Source organism: Rhinopithecus bieti, unplaced genomic scaffold, assembly GCF_001698545.2.
Source record: "Rhinopithecus bieti isolate Rb0 unplaced genomic scaffold, ASM169854v2 scaffold_12667, whole genome shotgun sequence".
Classification (NCBI taxonomy): Eukaryota; Metazoa; Chordata; class Mammalia; order Primates; family Cercopithecidae; genus Rhinopithecus; species Rhinopithecus bieti.
The window spans coordinates 748,580-770,214 of NW_016807256.1; the positions used below are offsets into that span (position 1 = coordinate 748,580).

Consider the following 21,635-nt stretch of genomic DNA (forward strand, 5'->3'; position numbering starts at 1 on the left):
CCTCCCTCCCTCCCTCCCTCTCTCTCTCTCTCTCTTTCTTTCTTTCTTTCTTCTTTCTTTCTACGGAGTCTTGCTCTGCTGCCCAGGCTGGAGTGCAATGGTGCGATCTCGGCTCACTGCAACCTCCGCCTCTTGGGTTCAAGGGATTGTCCTGCCTCAGCCTCCTGAGTAGCTGGGACTTACAGGCACCCACCACCATGCCCGGCTAATTTTGTATTTTAGTAGAGAGGGGTTTTGCCACGCTGGCCAGGCTGGTCTGAAACTCCTGACCTCAAGTGATCCTCCAGCCTTGGCCTCCCAAAGTTCTGGGATTACAGGCGTGAGTCACCCCGTCTGGCCCAGTTTGTGGCACTTTGTTACGGCAGGAAACCAACACAGGAAACGAACCCACTGCCTCAGGGCCCTTGCATTGGCTGTGTCTCCACCTGGACTGTGTTGTTCTAACATCCACCTCAACTGGGTCTCTGCTCGAGTGTCCCCTGCCCCAAGAGAGACCCTGTCTGACCACTGTCTCGCTTCTACCCACACAGAAGGCAGCCCTCCAGTCACACTTTCTCTCCTTCCTCTTGGTGTGTGTCCCTTCATTGGGAAAAAGGCCAGCTCTGAGGGCAGGACTTGGTCTTGCTCACTGCTCCCCAGCACCAGCCCAGGGGCTGGCATGGAGCAGTACCCCAGTGTGGATTCGCTGAATGAGAGGATGGACGGAGGCTCTTTTCATCTTCATCACAATGGGGAGCTGTGGGTCCCCTCCATCTTTTTTTTTTGAGATGGAGTCTCACTCTGCTGCCCAGGCTGGAGTGCAGTAGCGTGATCTTGGCTCACTGAAACCTCCGTCTCCTGGGTTCAAGCGATTCTCCTGCCTCAGCTTCCCAAGTAGCTGGGACTACAGGCATGCACCACCATGCCCGGCTAATTTTGCATTTTAGTACAGACGGGGTTTTGTCATGTTGGCCAGGCTGGTCTTGAACTCCTGACCTCAGGCAATTTGCCCGCCTCAGTCTCCCAAAGTGCTGGGATTACAGACGTGAGCCGCCACACCTGGCCCCCTCGGTCTTACACAAAGGAAACGAAGGTGCATGGCATCCGGAGTGACCAATGGTGGGCAAGGGATGGAAGAAAGTACAGGTGGCAGGGCTCCAAGGCCCGCAACCCCAGAGCTCCTGAGAGTCTCACCAGCTGAGAACCTAGATGGTACAGGGGCGGGGAGGGGGATGACCAAACACTTTCCCAATTCCAAGGCAGGATTTAACCTTTGGCTTCTTTCCTTTTGTACAACCTTTTCCAGAAAATCAAATGATTTTTATCTTTGGTTATGGCCAACTTATGGGCATCATCTCTCCAAATGGGTCAAGTTAGGAAAATGGTAAAGGCGACTGGATTCCCTCTAGTTTGGGGGCAGAGTTCACACAGCTGCTCTCCCTGGTTAACTGGAGTGAGCAGTAATGCTGGAGTCCCGGAACTTGGGCACGAATCTGTCGCCGCTTGCTAGTGGTGATCTCCAGACAATTCCCTCCCATCTTTAAGCCTCAGTTTCCACATCTGTAAATGGTAATCAGGATGCCGACCAGTGGGAGGGGCTTGAGCAAGGCTGGCCTCCTCCCCTCGCCCCAGCCTTCCAGGGTTCAGGTATAAAGAGCCGAGGGCCCTCAGGTTGATACCTAGGTGTGGGCAGGGCTGAGCTCCCTCCAGAGGCTCTAGGGGAGGGTCCTTCTGCCTCTTCCAGCTTCTGGTGGCCCCGGGTGTTCCTTGGCTCCTGGCCTCATCAGTCCTATCCCTGTCTCTGTCTTCACATGGTCTTCTCCCTGTGTATCTGTTCCTTTGCATGGCATTCTCCTCTCTTTGTAAGGACGGCAGTCATATTGGATTAGGGGTGCACCCTACTCTGGTATGACCTTATTTTAAATATTTACATCAACAATGACCCTATTTCCAAATATGGTCACATTCTGAGGTACTGGGGGTTAGGACTTCAACCTACTTTTTTGGGGGATATAATTTCACTTATAACACCACCCAATCTGCATCCTAACCTTTTTCTCTGGGGATAAGACCCCAACTTTGTTCAAGGCATCAGTGGGCTCAGCCCCAGGTGATAAATCCATCCCATCCCCAACTTTCTCAGCCTCTATTGAGGTTAGGGGTGGCCACATGATCTAGTTCTGGCTCCTGAGATCTAAGTGGAAGTCTGCCAGGCTAGTTTCTGGGAAAATTGTTGCTTCCTTGATAAAAGGGGACAGAGTGTCTGTCTCTGCCTCTTCCTCCTTCTGTCTAATGCATATGTGATGGCTGGAGCTTCAGCAGCCATTTTGTGATCACGCAGCAAAGCCAAGCAAATCAGAAAGATGCTGGGTACTGCCAAAAGCTCTGCTGCTGAACCGATGCCAGAAAGCTATCCCAGAGTCCTTAGGTGAGAAAACAAAGCTTCTAATTATTTAATCCACCATAGTCAGGTTTTCTACTACTTGTGGCCACTTTCCTAACTGATATGCTGTGTTTATTTCTTCCTCCATCCCATTTCCATAACCAGAGGAGACCCTGTGATCTGAGTGTTCAGTCACCACAGTCAAGCTGCTCTCCTTCTCCTCACCTGTACCCTCCTCTTTCCTCCTTTGTCATTCTCTACCTCCTCTTACCTTGTTCTCATGTAACCAGCTAGAATATGGAAGGAAAATACATTATATAGTAGGTGAGGAATATTTTCATCAAAAAAATGAAAAAAAATAATTCTTACTTTCTTATTTTGATTTGATTTGAGCTCTCACAGCTCTGGAGGCTAAAAAGTCTAATGTCAACGTGCCAGTAGATCTGGTTCTTGGTGAGGTTCTGTCAGAAGCCTTTTCCAGAAAATGGTACTTAAAATTATTGGAGCCTGGGCAACATAATGAGACCCCATCTCTACAAAAAATAATTAAAAAATTAGCCAGGTGGCCGGGCAAGGTGGCTCATTCCTGTAATCCCAAGAACTTTGGGAGGCTGAGGTGGGCAGATCACATGAGGTGTGGAGTTTGAGACCAGCTGATCAACATGGTGAAATCCCGTCTCTACTAAAAATACAAAATTAGCCAGGTGTCGTGGCAGGCACCTGTAGTCCCAGCTACACGGGAGGCTGAGGCAGGAGAACTGCTTGAACCCAGGAGGTGGAGGTTGCAATGAGCCAAGATCGCGCCACTGGACTCCAGCCTGGGCGACAGAGTGAGACTCATCTAAAAAAAAAAAAAATTAGCCAGGTGTGGTGGCACATGCCTGTAGTCCCAGCTATTTAGGAGGTGAAGGTAGAGGCAGGAGGATTGCTTGAGGCCAGGAGGGCAAGACTGCAGTGAGCCATGACTGAACCACTGCACTCCAGTCTAGGCAACAGAGCAAGACTCTATTTCCAAAAAAAAAAAAAAAAAAAAAAAAAAAAATTGGACACAGCTAAAAAATATTGGACACACAGACACACGTAATATAAAACACAACTCTGGGCTGGGCACGGTGGCTCACACCTGTAATCCCAGCACTTTGGGAGGCCGAGGCAGGCGGATCACGAGGTCAGGAGATCGAGACCATTCTGGCTAACATGGTGAAACCCTGTCTCTACTTAAAAAAAAAAATACAAAAATTAGCTGGGCATGGCGATGTGTGCCTGTAATCCCAGCTACTCAGGAGGCTGATGCAGGAGAATTGCTTGAACCTGGGAGGTGGAGGTTGTAGTGAGCCAAGATCGCGTCACTGCACTCCAGCCTGGCGACAAAGCCAGACTCTGTCAAAAAACCCCACAAAAACACAAAAACACAGCACAACAAAACAAAACAAAACTCTGGCCAGGCGTGGTGGCTCATGTCTTTAATCCCAGCACTCTGGGAGGCTAAGGCAGACAGATCACCTGAGGCCAGGAGTTCGAGACCAGCCTGGCCAACATGGCAAAACCTCGTCTCTACTAAAAATACAAAAATTTAGCTGGATGTGGTGGCATGAACCTGTAATCCCAGCTACTCAAGAGACTGAGGTATGAGAATCGTTCAAACCCAGGAGGTGGAGGTTGCAGTGAGCCAAGATCGCATGACTGCACTCCAGCCTCAGGGATAGAGCGAGACTCTGTCTCCAAAACAAACAAAGAAACAAACGGACAAAGAAACAAAAAAATAGCTCTGTCTTATATTATGGCTGAGGCTGCAGTCAAACACGGGCTGGGCTAAACAAAAACACCATAGGAACAAACAAATACACCTAATTCTGTCATCCTCATCCTCATATCGCAGCACACAGTTAACTGTTCAGTCTATATATCTGTTAGATAAATGAATGACTAAATGAGAATGCAGGGTTACTAGGAATGGTTGAAACAATACCCATAAACTCAATAACCATATGTAGGGATCTACTAATTATTTAATCCACTCTAGTAGGTTCTCTAGCAACCCATATCCGAGGTCTAGACATTGAAACTACAACCCATTGTTGAGAGAAATTAAAGAAGGCTCCCAACATGGAGAGATACACCATGTTCACAGATTGAAAGGCTCAATATTGTTAAAGATATCGATCCTCCCTCAAATGGTTTACAGATTCAATGCAATCCAATCAAAACCCCAGTAGGCTTTTTCCCCCCATAGAAATTGGCAGGGTATTCTAAAACTCATGTGAAAGTGTGACAAACTTTAAATAGACAAAACAATTTTGAAAATGAAGAACAGCATTGGAGAACTCACAGTACATGATTTCAAGACGTGTTACAAAGCTACAGTAGTCAAGAGAGTGTGGCATTGGCATCAAGATAGACATTGTCTCAATTTGCTTGGGCTGCTATAGCAAAATACCACAGACTGGGTGGCTTAAACAACAGACATTTATTTCTCACAGTTCTGGAGGCTAAAAGTCGAAGGACAAGGTGCCAGCAGATTTGGTTCTTGGTAATAGTTCCCTTTGGCTCGGACACAGCTGCCTTCTTGCTATATCCTCGCACACAGTGGAGAAAGGAAGCTCTAGTGTCTCTTCCTCTTGTTGTTGGGAACCAATCCCGTCATGAGGGTCCCACCCTCATGACCTCACCTAAACCTAATCAGCTCCCAAAGGCCCCACCTCCTAATGCCATGTGATATGGTTTGGCTGTGTTCCCACCCAAATTTCATCTTGAATTGTGGCTCCCACAATTTCCATGTGTCATATGAGGGTCCCAGTGGGAGGTAATTGAATCACGGGGGCGGGTCTTTCCTGTGCTGTTCTCGTGATAGTAAGTCTCACAAGATCTGATGGTTTTATAATGGGCAGTTCCCCTGCACAAGTTCTCTCTTCCCTGCCACCATGTAAGATGTGACTTTGCTCCTCCTTGCCTCCCACCATGATTGTGAAGCCTCCCTCACCACGTGGCCCTGAGAGTCAATTAAACTTCTTTTTCTTTATAAATTACCCAGTCTCGATATGTCTTTATTAGCAGCGTGAAAATGGATTAATACACCATCCCACTGGGGATCAGGGCTTTCACATATGAATTTTCAGGGGACACAAACATTCAGTCCATAGTGCTGACTGATGAGGTACCATGAAGAGTCCAGAAATAGACTCACACACATGTGGCCAACTGATTTTCCACAAAGGGGCTAAGGTAACTCAACTAGAGAAAAGATAATCTTTTCAACAAATGGTGCTAGAAAAACTGGGTATCCATATATAGAAAAGCGAATTGTGAATTTGCCTCACACCATACATAAAATGGATCATAGACCTAAATGTAAGAGTTAAGATTATACAACTTCTATAAGGAAATACGTCTATGTTTTTATAAGAAGACACTGGATAAAGTCTTAGTGACTTGAGTTTTGCAAAGATTTCTTAACTATGACACAAAAAGCACAAACTATAAAATTTAAAAGTCCATACCTTAAACTCCATCAACATAATGCAACTTCTGCTCTTTAAAATGCACTGTTATGCAAATGGAAAGGCAAGCCAGAGTTTGGATGAAAAATATTGCAAAATACATATCTGACAAAGGACTTGTGTCTAGAGCTCTTACAACTTAATAAGAAGACAAACATTCTCTTTTAAAAAGGGGCAAAAGACTTGAACAAATACTTCCTCAAAGACGACATATGAATGGCCAATGGGCACATGAAAAGATGCTCAACATCATTAGTTATCAAGGAAATGCAAATCAAAACCACAATGAAATACCACGCCACACCCACTGGGATGGCTATAATGAAAAGACAGACAGTAACAAGTGTTAGTGTATTAGTCCGTCCTTGCATTGTTATGAAGAAATACCTGAGATTGGGTAATTTATAAAGAAAAGAGGTTTAATTGGCTCACGGTTTTTCAGGCTGTACAGGAAGCATGGTAGCATCTGCTTCTGGGGAAGCCTCAGGGGCTTTTACTCATGGTGGAATGCAAAGCAGGAGCAGGCACATCGTGCTGCCAGACCAGAAGCAAGAGAGAGAAGGGGGAGGTGCCACACATCTTTAAAGGACCATCTCTCGTGAGAACTCAATCACTGTCATGAGGACAACACCAAGAGGATGGTACTAAACTATTGGTGAGAACCCTGCCCCCATGATCCAGTAACCTCCCACCAGGCCCCACCTTCAACATTGGAGATTATAATTCAACATGAGATTTGGGCGGGGTCACAGATCAAAACTTTATCAGTTGGTAAGGATATGGAGAAATTGAAACGCTTGTACACTGCTGGTGGGAACATAAAATGGTGCAGCTGCTGTGGAAAAGCTTGGCGGTTCCTCCCACAGTTAAACACAGAGTTACCACATGACCCAGCAATTCCACTCCTAGCCGTATATCCAAGAGAAATGAAAACATACGTCTACACAGAAACTGGTACACAAATGTTCACAGTAGCTTTATTTGTCATGGCCAAAACCTGGTAACAACCCAAATGTCCATCAACAGGCATTCAACAGGTATTGTGGTCCACCCATACAATGGGATCCTACCAACAATGAAAATATGAAGTATTGACATGCACAAAACATCTGACGAAAAGTAATTGTGCTGAGTGAAAGAGGCCAGACGTACACTGTATGAGTCCATTTCTATGGAATTCTAGAAAATGGAAATTAATCTATAGTGACAGCAAGCCAAGCAGTGGCAGTTCGGATGGGGGACAGTGAGGAGCAGGAAAGAGGGGTTGCTGGGGGCGCAAGGCCACTTTTGGGAGTGGTGGATCAATTCACTGTCTCGATTATGGGGGAGGTTTCATGGGTGTACACACATGCCCCAAACCCTCCAACTGTACACTTTAAAGACGTGCAGTTTCTTGTATACCCACTATACCTTCATAATGCTGTCAAAGAAAGATTAAACAATCACTGACCTTCAGGTCTGCAGCAGGCCTCCATTTCCCACATGAATATTCCCCGGTAGTGGAGAAGGATCTCGTTTGGCTTTCCTGAACACAAAAGGAGGGCACTGCGCTCCTCTCAAAAGTCCAAGGACTTCAATTAAAGGTGTATAAGAATCTGCAGAGCAGCTGTCCAGAACTCCTGGAGGACCCCCGTTTTGTGAAGACAGTGACAGGTGCACTGGGGTTGGCATCAGATGGAACCAGCTGCAAGTTCCATGGCAAGTGGGAGCCCCTGAGACACGTGGCTGGGGCCCTTGTGTCAAAGCTGTCCCCTCTCATGCTGCCTCAGCCTCATCATGCCCCCAGCCCAACACCTCATGGGCACCACAATCATCCGGACGACTACAGTTATAAAATCTGTGATGGTCAGTGTGTAAATTCAAACCCTGTGGTAGTCACAATTTACATTAACTTCCCTTTGTCATTCTTAGAATAATTCTTTCATGTTTTGGAAAATTGCTCCTCATCAGGAGCCTGTTAGAGCCCAGACTTTTGTATATGGCATCCCAGACTCACCACACTCTGGTTCTAACTGACCTTTTAGCTCATACATGTCCTACCAAAACCTCTCTGCCCTTCTAAGCTTCCCTGAACACACCTCATACTTTCCCTTCTTCCCTGCCTGTCCCAACCCAAGTACTTCCCAGCCAAGGACTCCCTTCCTTTCCCTCTACCTCCACTTCTGTCTCCAGAGCTGCCCTTGTAACTACACTGGTAAGTGTGGGAGCTGTCATGTTGCCTGAAGTCTGGAAACAGAAACGACTGGAAAGAACACACAGCTGTGTTCTCAGGAGACTGATGTGGCACTTTGCTGGGGAACACAGGGGATTAGGTCCAGCCTCCCTTCCCTCTGGTCTCAGAGTCATGGTGTCTGAGTGGCCTCGGGTGGCTGCCAGTGGTACCAGTCAGAGAAGCCTGCACTCCTGGGCTGACCCGAGGCAGTTCACCCACAAGGCCTTTCTGTCTCACCTTCACAGGGACCCCCCAAGGAACACCCAAGGCCCGGCTCTGGCCATTTCCCACAATCCCAGGCTTACAGCCTTTCCTATAACCTTGAACCCAATGTCTTCCCATGTAGTTTAAACCCTCAGAATAGCCCCTCTACACTAGAGGGCTCATTTCCAGGCCAATGCTCACAGACCTTCCTTACTTGCAACCAAAGTAAATGAGAACAATTCCATTTCACAACGAATCCAGCCAGGACAAGTTACTAGTTACATGGAGACACTGCCAGAGCATTTATGTGGCTCTTGAAGCATTCACAGTTTCAAAGGGCAAAAAGCCCAAAGGCAAAGGGGATCCAGGTTGGCATCCAGGAAAGTTCTTGGGTGGCGGGCTGGAGGAAGCCCTGGAAAACAGGCCAGACTTTCCCGATAGTTTAAGCTTTTGCATTCTAGCTGTCCATCACAAAGCAAGCATGGGTTACCCTCCCAGTTCCCCACATAGCGAGAGGGAGGGAGCCCAATTTCAAGGCACCATTGAAGGAAAAACACAAATGTCCTTTTCGGACATTCTGACTTTAATTCCATGTGAAACCCGTTCAGTTCACGTGGCATACCTAACTGCCACACCCAAAAGAAAATGATAGCAATGACCACCTTTCAGTAAGAATGTCATTAAGAGGAGCTAAATTAGACCAAGCAATGATAAAAGGCTGCACTATTTTAAATGCCATTTATCTAAGTAAGCACTGGGGACCCTGGAGCTTTTCTGGGCACTCCAAAGTCACAGTGCAAGTGCCCAGCATATCTCCTGGCAACTCCACTTTCTGTTGAAAACTCCTGTACCTTGTCCTGCTTGTATCTAGTCAGTCTTGGGCGCAGGTCCTGAGGCGGAAAAAAAAGGAGCTTCTGTTAAAAACAGAGTTTGCTTATGCATCAGAACCAACAGCATGGCAAGATACTAAGGAGTCGACTCCTCTTTAGTGAAAGCTGGCCATTGCATGGCCTCCTGCCACGGGCACCTACTCTGCATGAGGATTGTGTTCCTGGACCCATGCCAGCCCTTGCAAAGACTGCACAGCAGAAAAACCCAGACTTCCCAATGGCCTCATCAGGGACCTCAAATACACCATTCCTAATACTTCTTTTTCTGGAAAATCCAAAGTCGTAGATGCTTCCGATTGCCTCAAGGCAAGGCTGGAGCCGACGATGGTCCCAAGCCTGAGTCTGAGGTGTTAGGACTGCAAGATCCATTTCACTCATGCTTACTGATTACCAGCACTGGGCCTGGCATCAAGGACACGGGGACAGGCATGACACACACTTGTGGGCTTATGAGACAGGCTTGCAGGCAAGAACACAATCACAGGACAGGGGACAGGGACCTGCTGAAGGACGCTACGGTATAAGTGCAACTTACAAGAACTCTAGAAGTTTTCAAAAAAAAAATATATATATATATATAAAACCTGTGTGTGTGTGTGTGTGTGTGTGTGTGTGTGTATAACATTTCTGGAGTTGTCCTAGTGACTGGCACTCCAAGCAGTATTCTCCGAGGGAATCCTGTATGTTCGGTCTTCCCACACTCTCCTGATAGGAGCCAGCTGTCTTTGAACCTCCTCCACCTCCACCACACCTACCACCCACCTGCCCTCAGGCCTTGTGAATGACAAACCCTCTCTCCCCTGGGAGGGGACAGGGCTGGAAGGAGGTGGCCGCTGACCAGGACGCTGGGCTGAGAGCACCAAGGGGCAGAGCTTGTGAGCCCAGCTCTGGGGACAGTGCTGGGGGACTAGGATAAGGCCTGCCAGCAGCTGCCTCTGCCAGCCCCGAGCCTTTTCCTTGAGAATTCCCCTTGGCTTTCAGTAAAGTGCCATTTGAAGGGTCTGCCCTGTTTCTGCAGGGCTAAGGGGAAGAGGGGTGGACTGCATCATTGTAGGGAGAAGAGGGGTCAGGCTTGCCACCACACTCATCGGTTTGGGGGGCAGGCCTGGAGTGGCCCCCTTTCTCCTGCCTGAGGTCTTCTCAGAGGGCTGGGGGAACTCTTATTTAGGCAGTGATTCCCTGATACTCCGATATGGCAAAATCTCTATTTTCAAAGTACATTACCCCTGAATACAAAAACATTCAAAGCAACGGAATGTCCAATATTCTACAAAATGCCACGCAAAAGACATTCGATGAAAGATTTGTTCCTGGGCTTGCTCTGTTGCCTAAGTGCAAATTCCTAACCCGTCTGGCTTTCCTCCTAATCGTCACCAGCCACAAGAGAGGCTGCCTGATGGGGAGGAGCAGGTAAGTGTGAAGCTTTAGGCACTGGTGGTGGGGCGGGGCAGGGGGACAGGGGACAGAGAGGCCAGGGTGGCCTTTGCTGGTGGCGTCTGGGGGGCAGAAGGTAGTGGGCGGGCAGGGGGGAAACCAAAGTCAGCAGCAGGGTGGCTAGCTACAAATGTCCAATTGTGAGTGACCTGAAGGGTCTTATCCTCTCTGCAGGGCCTGGGCTAGCCATTCCCAGAACCACAGGTGCTCAGGCATGATGGGGCCTGGGCGCTACTCCTCCTTCCAGAAGCAGCTGGGGGCACCCAGACAAGGCGGGAGTTTTCCGGCACAGCCCCCCATCCTGTACCCACATTCAGGGAGTCTCTTGCCTCTGTGCTAACTTTAGCGCCTCCTCCACCTCAATATAAGCGCTTAAAGGATTAAAGTGCTTTCAGTAGCTTCTACCTGGGAACACTAACAACTCTTAGGACGAGGGGAACGACCCCCAGGGAGGAAATGGACCACTCCTCTATAACTCAAAGCCAGCGTGCCCCCGGCTGGCTGGCCTCACTGGCCTCACGCGGCCTCCCCGCTACCCGCAGCAGGCGATTCTGATGCAAATCGGGGGGTGGTTCGTGCATCCCCTCCACACACGTCTGTACACACACAATAGTACCTGTGGCTCAGGGACGAGTGGCCCAGGTGCCGTCTCTATGCCTCAGTTGCAAGGCCCAGGACTCAGGAGGGAGTAGAGGGCCTCCATTCCCAGCCCGCACTGCCGTTAATGGAGGAGCCAGGGCAGGCGGCAGTCCTCGGTTTTGGGTCCTTCCTGCGTTTCTCAACTTCAGGGTGAGGCTCTGCCTCTGGTCTTCTGATGACCAAAGAGGTCAGGGCTGTGGCCGAAATCGAGGCCCTGGGAGGGCAGTCTTCCCATCTGAAGGGGGCTGAGCCTCGACGTCCCCAAGAAGGCCCCCCACGCAGACCGGCCCCATGGGGAGTCAGCGGCGACTGGGCCTCGAAGGCCTGGCGGCCGCGCTCGGCCGCGGGGGGCTGCTGGCCGCCAGCGCGCTCCCAGGGCCACCGCTCCCAGGGCCCGCTCTCCGCCGCGCGGTCTCCGCTTTCGCGGGGCGCCTGGCGCCGTGCACTGCCTGGTGCTTGAATAGGTTGGCGCGCCGGCCGAAGGCCTTGCCGCAGTCGCTGCACTCGTAGGGCTTCTCACCGCTGTGCACGCGCCGGTGCTGGCTGAGGCCCGAACGACCACGGAAGGCCTTGCCACACTCGCGGCACGCGAAGGGGCGCTCGCCGCTGTGGCTGCGCTGGTGGTGGATCAGCTGCGAGACACCCTTGAAGGCCTTGGCGCACTGGCGGCAGGCGTAGGGCTTCTCGCCGCGGTGCGTGCGCTGGTGTTCTATGAGGTTGGAGCTGCGGCTGAAGGCCTTGCCGCACTCGGGGCACGCGTAGGGCCGCTCACCGCTGTGCACGCGCGCGTGCTCCAGGAGCGCGAAGCTGCGGCGGAACAGTTTGCCGCAGTCGCCGCAGGCGAAGGGCCGCTCGCCGCTGTGGATGACCTGGTGCTTGATGAGGTTGGAGCTGCGCGTGAAGGTCTTGCTGCACTCGGGGCAGGCGTAGGGCTTCTCGCCGCTGTGGATGCGCTGGTGCTCTAGGAGCGCGAAGCTGCGGCGGAACAGCTTGCCGCACTCACGGCACGCGTAAGGTTTCTCGCCACTGTGGATGATACGGTGCTTGATGAGATTGGAGCTGCGGCTGAAGGCCTTCCCGCACTGCTGGCACAGGTACCGCTTCTCTGCGCCTTTGGGGCCCTGCGGCCCCGCGGCCGAGCTTGGCCCCAAGCCCTGGGAACCTCTCTGGAGCACAGACGACCTCGCCTCCTGCCCCTCCTTGCCACCTTGTGAATCTACCCCGGGGAGTTGTCGTCCAGAATGCTTCTGCGTTGAAGTCGAAGTCTTGCTCTGTGTTCTGTCACCTGGAAAGACAGTGCACCAGGCAGTGTCACCCCCTTGCCAAGGCATGAGAGAGATGAATGAGCAGGAGGTGAGGACATAGGAGGATGGAGCAAGGTGACCACAGAACATAAAGTAATCACACAGGCAGACAGGAGAGATGAAGGGGCGGGAGATGGGCTGGAGACAGCGGGGCTGCTGTGACACCTGGAGATTGCCACCTGCCTCCAAAGAGGATTTCCCACCCAAAGCGGCAGCGTACCCTCCCCTGCCCCCTTTGCCACTGCTATTTCTTTTCCCCCTGACGGGGAGCTGGTTGAGCACCTCACTCACCTATGTGCAATCCTGCGGTGGTCCAGGTTCTGGGGATGTCTGCTACCCAGGGTCCTTCCCCTCGCTCCAATTGAGAGATCAGGTGAGGCTTGGAGAAGGAAAATCCTGGGCGTGGAATATGAAGCAGGTCAGGACCACTATGGCTAAGGACAGGATCGCTCCTGAACTCAGGGCATTCTCAGTATCTTCAGGTAACAGAGAACAAAGAACTCTCTAAAGAGCACCATGGGAAGGCCCAGAGAAAGGGCCGAGTCCCTCTGGGAGGGCAAGGGCTCCCGCGCGTCCAGGGCCAGGTGGGCACGGAGATCTTCAGTAGCTGGTGATTTGAGCCATGAGGACAACTGTGCTTGTCACCCGGCCTGCAGGGAGGACAACTGTGCTTGTCACCCGGCCTGCAGGGAGGCTGAGAAGCTCATGAGAACTCGGGAATGTGTGTGGGGACCCTGAGGGACAGAAGAAGGGCTTGCAAGCCCCAGGGAGTATTGGGAGGCCAACAGCCATGTGCCCCGAAAGCTGAAGTGCCCTGTTTCATAATCCAGCTCCACTGAGGATCCCAGACCCCTCCCTGGAACCCCAGGTCTGCCTGGTGAGGGTCAGAAGGAATCCAGGGGATGAAGCTGCTTTCCCTCTATGGGGCTAGATTATAGAGGCAAAAATCTGTGGAGTCAGACCCCCACAACCGCAAAGGCAGTAGGGTTCAATGTTGAAGCCCCTCTGGATTTTCCGTCCAGCGGCAAGGGGAAATGGACTGTTTCCATTTCCACTGGGAAGTGGAGTGTCTGAGCTAAGCTGCAGCAGCCAACCTTGCTGGGCACACTGGGGGAAAGACCAGAGGCCCAGTCCCACTCTGTCTCATGCATGCATCTCTCATCAGCTGCGCGAGGCAGGGGCAAGTCACTGGCACCCTCAGAGGTTCTGCGCCCCACCTGAAAACATTCCTGAGTGCTCCGGCCCCTATCTGTCTAGCCTGTGAATCCTGCTTTTGCCTTTTAATTGGCAAAATTGCTGCCCCTTCTGGCAGTGGGGGTGCACTGGCATGGAAGGGGAGAGCAGCGTGCTCCAAGCTGCCCCAGCTCCTCCAGGGACTTCTCAAGGCTTGACATCCAAGTCTACACTTTGTCCTTATGTGGGACCTCCCTGGTCTATGGAAGGAAAAAATGTTGCTAAATTTTATAAAGTGGAATGGATGCAAAACGCAGCCGTCATAGAAACAAATTAAGTCTAAAAGAGTGCACATAAATATTCCAGCAGAATTTGCATCTCTCTTTTGAGTAGAAAAAGATTTAGTTGATTCATGATTTTATATACAAGATAAGTCTGATACTGAAACTTACAGGCCAAAGCATTTACCTAAAACATTTACAGACCACTTAGCTAAAAAGCATCTGACTGAGATGGCAGCTGGCCTGCAATGGATTACTGGTATTACTGGCCTGATGGAGAAATGCATTTATTCTTGGGCTCATAGCAACCAATAAACAGGAAACTCGGAAATAAATTGAGCCCAGAGACAGAGTAGGTGGGACTGGGTGTGTGTATGTCGTGGGGGGATCACTTACCCAGTGACACCAAATGGCTATAGTTCTCCAGCATCACCCGCTTGTAGAGGACCTTTTGTCTGAGGTCCAGAAGCTTCCATTCTGTCTTTGTGAAGTACACGGACACGTCCTCAAAAGATACTGGCACCTAAAAGAAGGCATTCTTGTGGCCACAGGGGAATTCAACCCCCTGGGCCCCTGGAGGAGCTGACAGAAACAAAATGTGGGGTTGGGGGAGCCCTGGAAGGCTCAGCAGGTGGAAAGGCTCAGGTTGCACGAGTTGTAAGACAGAAAAACAGGCAGCACAGCCGACAGAGGCAGGAAGCCCAGATTGTGGGCCTCAGGAAATGAGAACGATGCTAAGGGCAGCCTAAGCTCAGCCCAGTTGGACAGGCTCGGGCATGAGGAGGCAGCAGACAGGGGCTGCCAGGGGGAGAGGCCAGGGAGAGGGGCCACCACTCACCTTGGGTCTCGTGGTCAGAAGAATGGCCGCCATCCCCAGGGCACAGAGGAGCTAAGGGAAATGCAAAGAGCCCCCTGTGAGCCCAGGCCAGCCTGGAGCAGCCAATCTGTGACCTGCTTCAAGACCCTGCTTAGTTTTTCTTGTGAAATAAGAAGCACAGCAGCCACCTGTGGTGTTCTCACTTCTGCAGCTTCACCAAGGGCACCTGACTATCAGACCTTCTGTATGGCTTCCTGGGGCGGCCATAACAAGGACTACAAATCGGGGCCTTTAAGCAACACACATTTTTCTCTCCTGGTTCTGGAGGTCAGAAGTCCAAGATCCAGGTGCTGGGAGGCCCCCGCTCCACTGAAGCCCCTTCCTCGCCTCTTTTAGCTTCTTGTGGTTGCCAGCAATCCTTCTCGGCCTCTGTCTTCGTGCAGCCATCCTCTCTGTGTGTGTGTCTGTGTCCAAATTTCCCTGGTCTGTTGAGAATGCCAGTCACTGGATTAGGGCCCACCCTGCTCCTACAGTATGACCTCATCTTACCTTGATTACAGCTGCAAAGACTCCCTTTCCAAATGAGGTCACAGTCACAGGTACCAGGATCTTGAGACTTCAATATGTCTTTTTGGGGGGCACCATTCAAACCCAGGACACTTTCTGCAACTGAGCTGCCATGCCCACTTCCCATACTGGCACTTGCCTGACCAGGCTTTCAAGGGAGCCCATTCCTTCTTTCTTCTTTTGCTGCTTTTCCTAGCTGTCTCCCCATGTGGCCAGTGCCCCCTGACCCCAACTTTTCAGCCATTCCTAGAAGCTCCACTGCCAATCCCCTTCCCCCAGGTTGGGATTCTTAAGGAAACTCCAAATGCACACGTACCACCTCCCCTTGTGACATGAGACTTGCTTTCAAGGAAGAGAAGAGAGGTGAGGGCAGTGCAGAATCAAGGGGGACCTACAGTAGTGGGGGTGCTCTCTGAAGGGGTGACATTCAGGCGGAGAGCTGGAGGCTAAGAGTGGCAAAGAGAGTAGCCAGCCAATAGCACAGCACATACCCTGGCCCTCAGATGGTCCTGCATTTGGCATTCATGGTGCTGAAAATTAGGGAACAGGCACAGAGGATGACACCACGTGCGACCGTGGGGGGACAGCAGGAAGTTGAGTTTCAGGCTAAGAGTAGGGAACATGAAATTGACAAAGTGGACAAAATTCATCTTGGCCTCAGGACTTCTCCATATCAGTTCTCAATGCCAGATGACAGTCAGTGCTGTGGGTTGGATATCTGAGCCTCCAAACGTCACGTTGCAATTTGATCCCCAATGTTGGAGGTGGGGCCTCATAGGAGTTGTTTGGGTCATGGGGGTGAGTCCCTCATGAACAGGTTAATGCCCTCCCTCAAGGGTGAGTGAGTCCTTGCTCTGTGAGAGCTGGTTGTTAAAAAGAGCCTGGCCCCTCCCCTCATCTTGCGTCCCCTCTGGCCACGTGATCTCTGCACATGTGCCACCAGCTCCCCTTCGACTCCCACCCTGAGTGGAAGTAGCTTGAGGCTCTCACTAGATGCAGGCGCCCGGTCTTGAACTTTCCAGCCAGCAAAATCCTGAGCTAAAGAAACCTTTTCTCTTTATAAATTACCCAGCCTCTGGTATTTCCTTTACAGCAACACAGGAGGACTAGGACAGGGGGGTAAAAGATTGTTCCTTTCTCAGCACACACCCCCACCAACTACTTCCTGGTTTCTCTGCTTCTCTGTCTGGAATTTCCATTTTGTTGGTCTCCAAGCTTTTATTGATGTTCCAATGGGTAACTACAACAGTTTGTGCCAACAACACCACAGGAGAGAGGGAGAGGGGACAGGGTCCCAGGAGCATAGAGAAGGACAGCTATAGTATTCACTTGGCATTTAAATTGCTCCAAAGTCCCTTATCATCCATGATGACCTGCCAGCCAACATTGGTCCAAGATACATAAGCTGATGTTCTGAATGCCTGAGGGTGGAATGGATGCTAAACCATTAGGTTAAAGACTGAGAGAGAAAGGAGTATCACATATCAAAATGCCATCCTGTGATTATTTGAGGGCTGCAAGAGAGTAAACGCAGCCTTGGCACTCAATGTCCAGTGTCCAGAGGCCCTTGGGAATAGATGACACCACGAGGAAGCAACCTGCCTGACCCAGAAAGTGGGCTGTTCCACAGAGCAACCGGTCCAGTATCCTCTGCAAATCAGTGTCATGGGGGGAGAAAGGAGACTGGCGAGAGAGGCTGTTCCAGATGAAAAGAGATTTAAGGGTCCCAGCACCCAAGTGCAAGAGGGGTTGTCAATTAGATGCTGGCGTAAATGAGAGAGTCGTCAAAGGCATTAGGGATCACTGGGAGGGGGTGACTATGGGGTGGCCCTCAGAAGACAGTAGGGGATCATTACTGCTCTTGTGTTGGATAGATAGTGGCACTGGGTCATGGAAGAAAATGTCCCTTTTAAAGAAATGAATATTGAAGCATTTCGGGGAGGGAATGACATGCAACTTACTTTAAAACCTTTCACAAAGAGAAAGAGAAAAAAGCTGACACAAAAAAGGCAAGATGGTGATTAAAAAGAAGAAAAAAAAGGAACTATGGAAAACAGACTGGTGGCTTGTCAGTGAGTTAAACGTAGTTACCGTATGACCCAGCAATTCCACTTCTGGGTATATACCCCCAAATAATTGAAAAGAGGTGGTTCACACAAACCTTTGCGCACCCGTGTTCACAGCAGCATTAATCACTACAGCCGAAAGGTGGAAGCAGCCCGAATGTCCATTGATGGATGGATGGACCAACACCATGAGTCTATATATATAATGGAAAAGTATTTGGCCATAGAAAGAAAGGAAATTCTGACACATGCTACCATGTGGATGAACCCTGAGGACACTACTCAGTGAAAGAAGGCAGATGGAGACTTGAAAGGTCACATATTGTATGATTCCATTTTGTGATGTAACATCACATTTCCCAAGAGCCGTCTTGACCTAGTTTTGAAATAGTGGCTAAAACCTCTCATCTCTACGCCCTTCGAGGGCAGTTTGCTAAGTCCCCACTCCCACCATTTTTCTACAATTTCCCTCTCTCCGGGTCCACCAAACACACACCCAAATGGCCCCTGCCTCATTGAGCCCCCACACTCTGGGGCCAAGGCACGCACCAGATGAATAGGGACAGCCCCTATGCCCTGGAGCCTGAAAACTTATGCAACTCAATCAATCCAAAGGAAGTCCAAGAAACCTAGCCACCCGCCTCTGCTGGCCCCTCCAGCCCCAGCTGCTCTTTCCCTGTCCCCAGGTCTAACCCCTGTGTGGCCCTGCCTGGCAGCCTTCTCTCGTTCAGAGCTATACAGAACAAAAAGCTGAGCCTTTCATCTATCCCAGGGTCCTGCCATCCAAAGAACCTTTAACTCTCATAAAAATGTTTGTCCAGATCTGGTAAATCCATCGTGTCAGAAGGCAGATTGGTGGGTGCCAGGGGCTGGGGGGATGGGGAGTGACTGCTAATGGGTCTAGAGGTTTCCTTATGGGGCAATGAGAATGTTCTGGAGCTAGATAGGGGTGGTGACTGCACAACATGGTGAATGTACTAAATGGCCTCTGAATTGTTCTCTTTAAAATGGTTAATTTGGCCAGGCGTGGTGGCTCACACCTGTAATCCCAGCACTTTGGGAGGCTGAGGTGGGTGAATCACTTGAGCTCAGGAGTTGGAGACCAGCCTGGCCAACATAGTGAGACCCCATCTCTACAAAAAATACATAAAATTAGCTTGGCGTGGTGGCATGTGTCTGTAGTCCCAGATACTTGGGAGGCTGAGGTGGGGTGATGGCTTGAACTGGGAAGGTTGAGGCTGCAGCGAGCCGTGATTGCACCACTGTACTCCAGCCTGGGCGACAGGGTGAGACTCTGTCTCAAAAAGTTAATTTTTATGTTGTGTGAATCTCACCTCAATCAAAAGGAGGAAAAGAAATGTTCCTGTAAGGTAAAATCATTCTAATGTCCGCGGGCAACACCTCATTTCACTGGGAGTCCTGTAAAACTAAAAGTGCAGGGGGAGGTGCTACTGATAATTTGCCAGTGCTTTCAGACTAGTATAAAATTATTGTTTTGAAAAGCAACATAAGCTCATTTTTTTCCCTACCATAACAGTACTGAAAGTTCACTACCCATTTTGGACAAGTTGAAAGGGGGAGGAGTTATCTCTAGTCCCTCCACCCCAAGATGTACTGAGGCAGGTCTGAGCCCCAAGGGAGCACAGCACTGTTGAGTGGTGACCCCCTGAGTGAACACCCCATCGGCGGGAGTCCGCCCAGAGACAGAGACCCGCACTTAAGTGCAGCATCCGAAGACCCAGCGGAGGTGCTGGTCACACCAAGCCATCACACAGAGCAGTGCCTGTCCTTGAGAACTAGTTCCCGAAAATCCTCTACAATTTCAACTCCTGGAAAGAAAGACACGACAAACCCTGTGCCCATAGAACTTAAGTAACACCCAGGCGGGCACTGCTCTGTGCATCTGAGGACAGAAGCACCTGGAAGGCGCCTGGTGGAACTAGAGAGCAGCTTCTTCCAGCTGGACCGGAAAGACCCTGTGACCTTTGGGGACCAGCAGAGCAGAGGCCAAGCAGAAGGATAATCCTGGGCTCCGAAGCCAGGCTCCCCCGAGGCGCAGCATTGGGCACGCAGGTGAGAATCCACCAGACCTCGGCGCCTCAGGTAAGAAGCCAGGAAGGCCCATCAACCTGAGTGACCTGTGCCACTGCCAGTCCCTCCATGGCTGCTCCACCTCTGTGAGGGGCCTCGGACCCGAGACCCCTGCTTGTGGACCTTAGCCTATGGGTGGAACTGAGTATGCAGGGTGCTCCACGCGGGGAGGGCCGGGAAGGGGATGAGTGCAGGGCCACTGCTGGCAAGGAAGCCTGGCCAACCGAGGGGAGAGCTGGCTCCAGCAGGATGCCTTAAGACGACCACTAGATGGGGAGATATTCCCAGAAAAAGAAAAAAGAACCCACACAGACAAACAACATTCAGAAAAGCATCTAGCAGTCCCACTCAGTGGGAGCAGGAATTGGGGCTTTTTCATCCACAACAAGGGACAGGCATGGCCACTTTGGTTGGGTTTCTTCCATCCTGGGAGATCTTGCTTTTCTCAGCGCCACCAGCTTTCCTTGGCCTGAGGCCCTAGTTACCTGCTGCCCACCTGGCAGAACGGCTGGAGAAGGAAACTGGAGAAAGCTGGAGCCAAGGCCTGGCCTGGGTCCTGCATGGGTCGACCAGGGCCCTCCATGCAGCCTAGACTGAAAAAGTCCTCTGAGGAGCTTCCTTGCAGCTGGGCAGGCCTTGCCCTCTGGGGGCAGAGGCTAATCTAGCCAAAAGGGGGCCACCCAGGCTGCTGAGGGATCCTTCTAAGAGGCGGGTCGGGTCCTGTCCTGCTCTGCTCACAGTTATCCCTGGGCTGCCCGTGTCACTCAGAGTAAACTCACACAGCCCTTCCTGACCTTGCCCAACCCTCCTCCCACCTCTGCACCTCCCTCCGCTCCGCCACACTCTTGCTCCCGTGAGCCAGGCCAGTCCTGCCTCAGGGCCTTTGCACAGGGGATTCCCTGTGCCTAGAATGCTCTTCCAAAACCATAACCACATGCCTCGCTCTTTCACCACCTTCGAGTTTTGGTAGAAATGTCGCTTTGAAATGAGACTTATTCTAACCACACCACCTAAACTGGCAACCAGACCTCCCTTCCCCAGCTCTTACTGCCTTTTAACAGACTCTATAATTACTAATGGAAAACATTTTCTGCTTATTGTCTGCGCTCAGCCACTAGAACGAGAACCACAGGGCAGGGCTTACTACTGTCGCGTCCCTGGCAGATCTCAAATGCTTGCTCAGGAGGTATCTGTGGGATTGAATCAGTGGCAACTAGCCCTGCAGGGAAGCGCTGGGCGCTGCTTTCTGCCCAGCTCGACTGGCTCCTTCTCTCACCCTTGCCCACCACCTTCCATAGGCCCTTTGCTTCCTCCTTGGCTTGGCTAAGCTTATGCTTTTCCATGGTACGCCAGTCACCTGGTCAACACCCTGCGCCACCGCGAGGCACCAGCCCCCACCTGATACCCTCTGGAGCACAATTTTGGGCATCGTGCCCCCATCTGGAGACCCTCAGGGCCGGTGCCTGGGCAGCAGTGCCACAACCTCACAATACCAGTATGCCCAGCACTCTCACACCCAGAGGTGCAAAATCCAAACTCACCAGGCGGATCAGCGACGGGATGCGCTTTAGCCAGCCTCGGAACCGGTGGCTGGAAACCAATCAGGAGAGAAATTGACAAACACGGGCCGCGGCTCCCAGCGCCCAGCCCTGGATGGCTCTTCTCCCCTGGCGCCCCTGGTACGGGGCGGCCCCGAGGGCTGGTTCGGCTGCTTAGTGCTAGCCCGCTTCCCAGGGCGTCCCTGCCTGTCGCCGCCGCCGCCGCCGCTCCCTCATCCCCCTCGCCACCTGCACCCTGCCGAGACGGACCCCTTATCCGCTTACCCGCACCCCTGCGGCCCAGCTCGGCCCTCCTACCTGGGCTCGGCGGGCGGCTGAGGGAGTCGGCCTCCCTTCCCGCCCCCGGCAGGCCCGAGGCCAAGGCCGCCACCTCCTCCGAGAAGCCCTCGGAGGCCGCGTCCCCAGGAAACGGGGGCGGGGGTGAGGGCTCCCAGGCGTGTCTCGACCTCGCCTCTGGGTACCGCTCACGAGGAGCGTCCTGAAGGGGAGTCTCCGTCCGGTGCAGGGAGCGGGCGGGGCCGGGGCGGTGGCAGCGTGGG

At 51.6% G+C, this 21,635-nt stretch overlaps 1 protein-coding gene across 5 annotated transcripts; it reads right to left on the minus strand.

The window, feature by feature from the left end:
• Positions 1-6,811: 6,811 nt before the first annotated feature.
• ZFP92 (ZFP92 zinc finger protein) lies at positions 6,812-21,625 on the minus strand. Of its 5 annotated transcripts, none has more exons than XM_017880804.1 (6): positions 21,394-21,625; positions 21,079-21,127; positions 14,835-14,885; positions 14,393-14,519; positions 12,834-12,938; positions 6,812-12,523 (listed from the first exon to the last, which is right to left on the minus strand). In XM_017880804.1, exons 3-6 carry the CDS (start codon positions 14,865-14,867, stop codon positions 11,538-11,540), a joined length of 1,251 nt encoding a protein of 416 aa, XP_017736293.1. In that variant the 5' UTR covers positions 14,868-14,885; positions 21,079-21,127; positions 21,394-21,625; the 3' UTR covers positions 6,812-11,537. The 5 variants fall into 5 exon arrangements, with proteins under 5 accessions (XP_017736293.1, XP_017736292.1, XP_017736295.1 ...); XM_017880803.1 differs by having other exon boundaries at positions 21,361-21,625; XM_017880806.1 differs by lacking the exon at positions 21,079-21,127.
• Between the last annotated feature and the right edge of the window lie 10 nt (positions 21,626-21,635).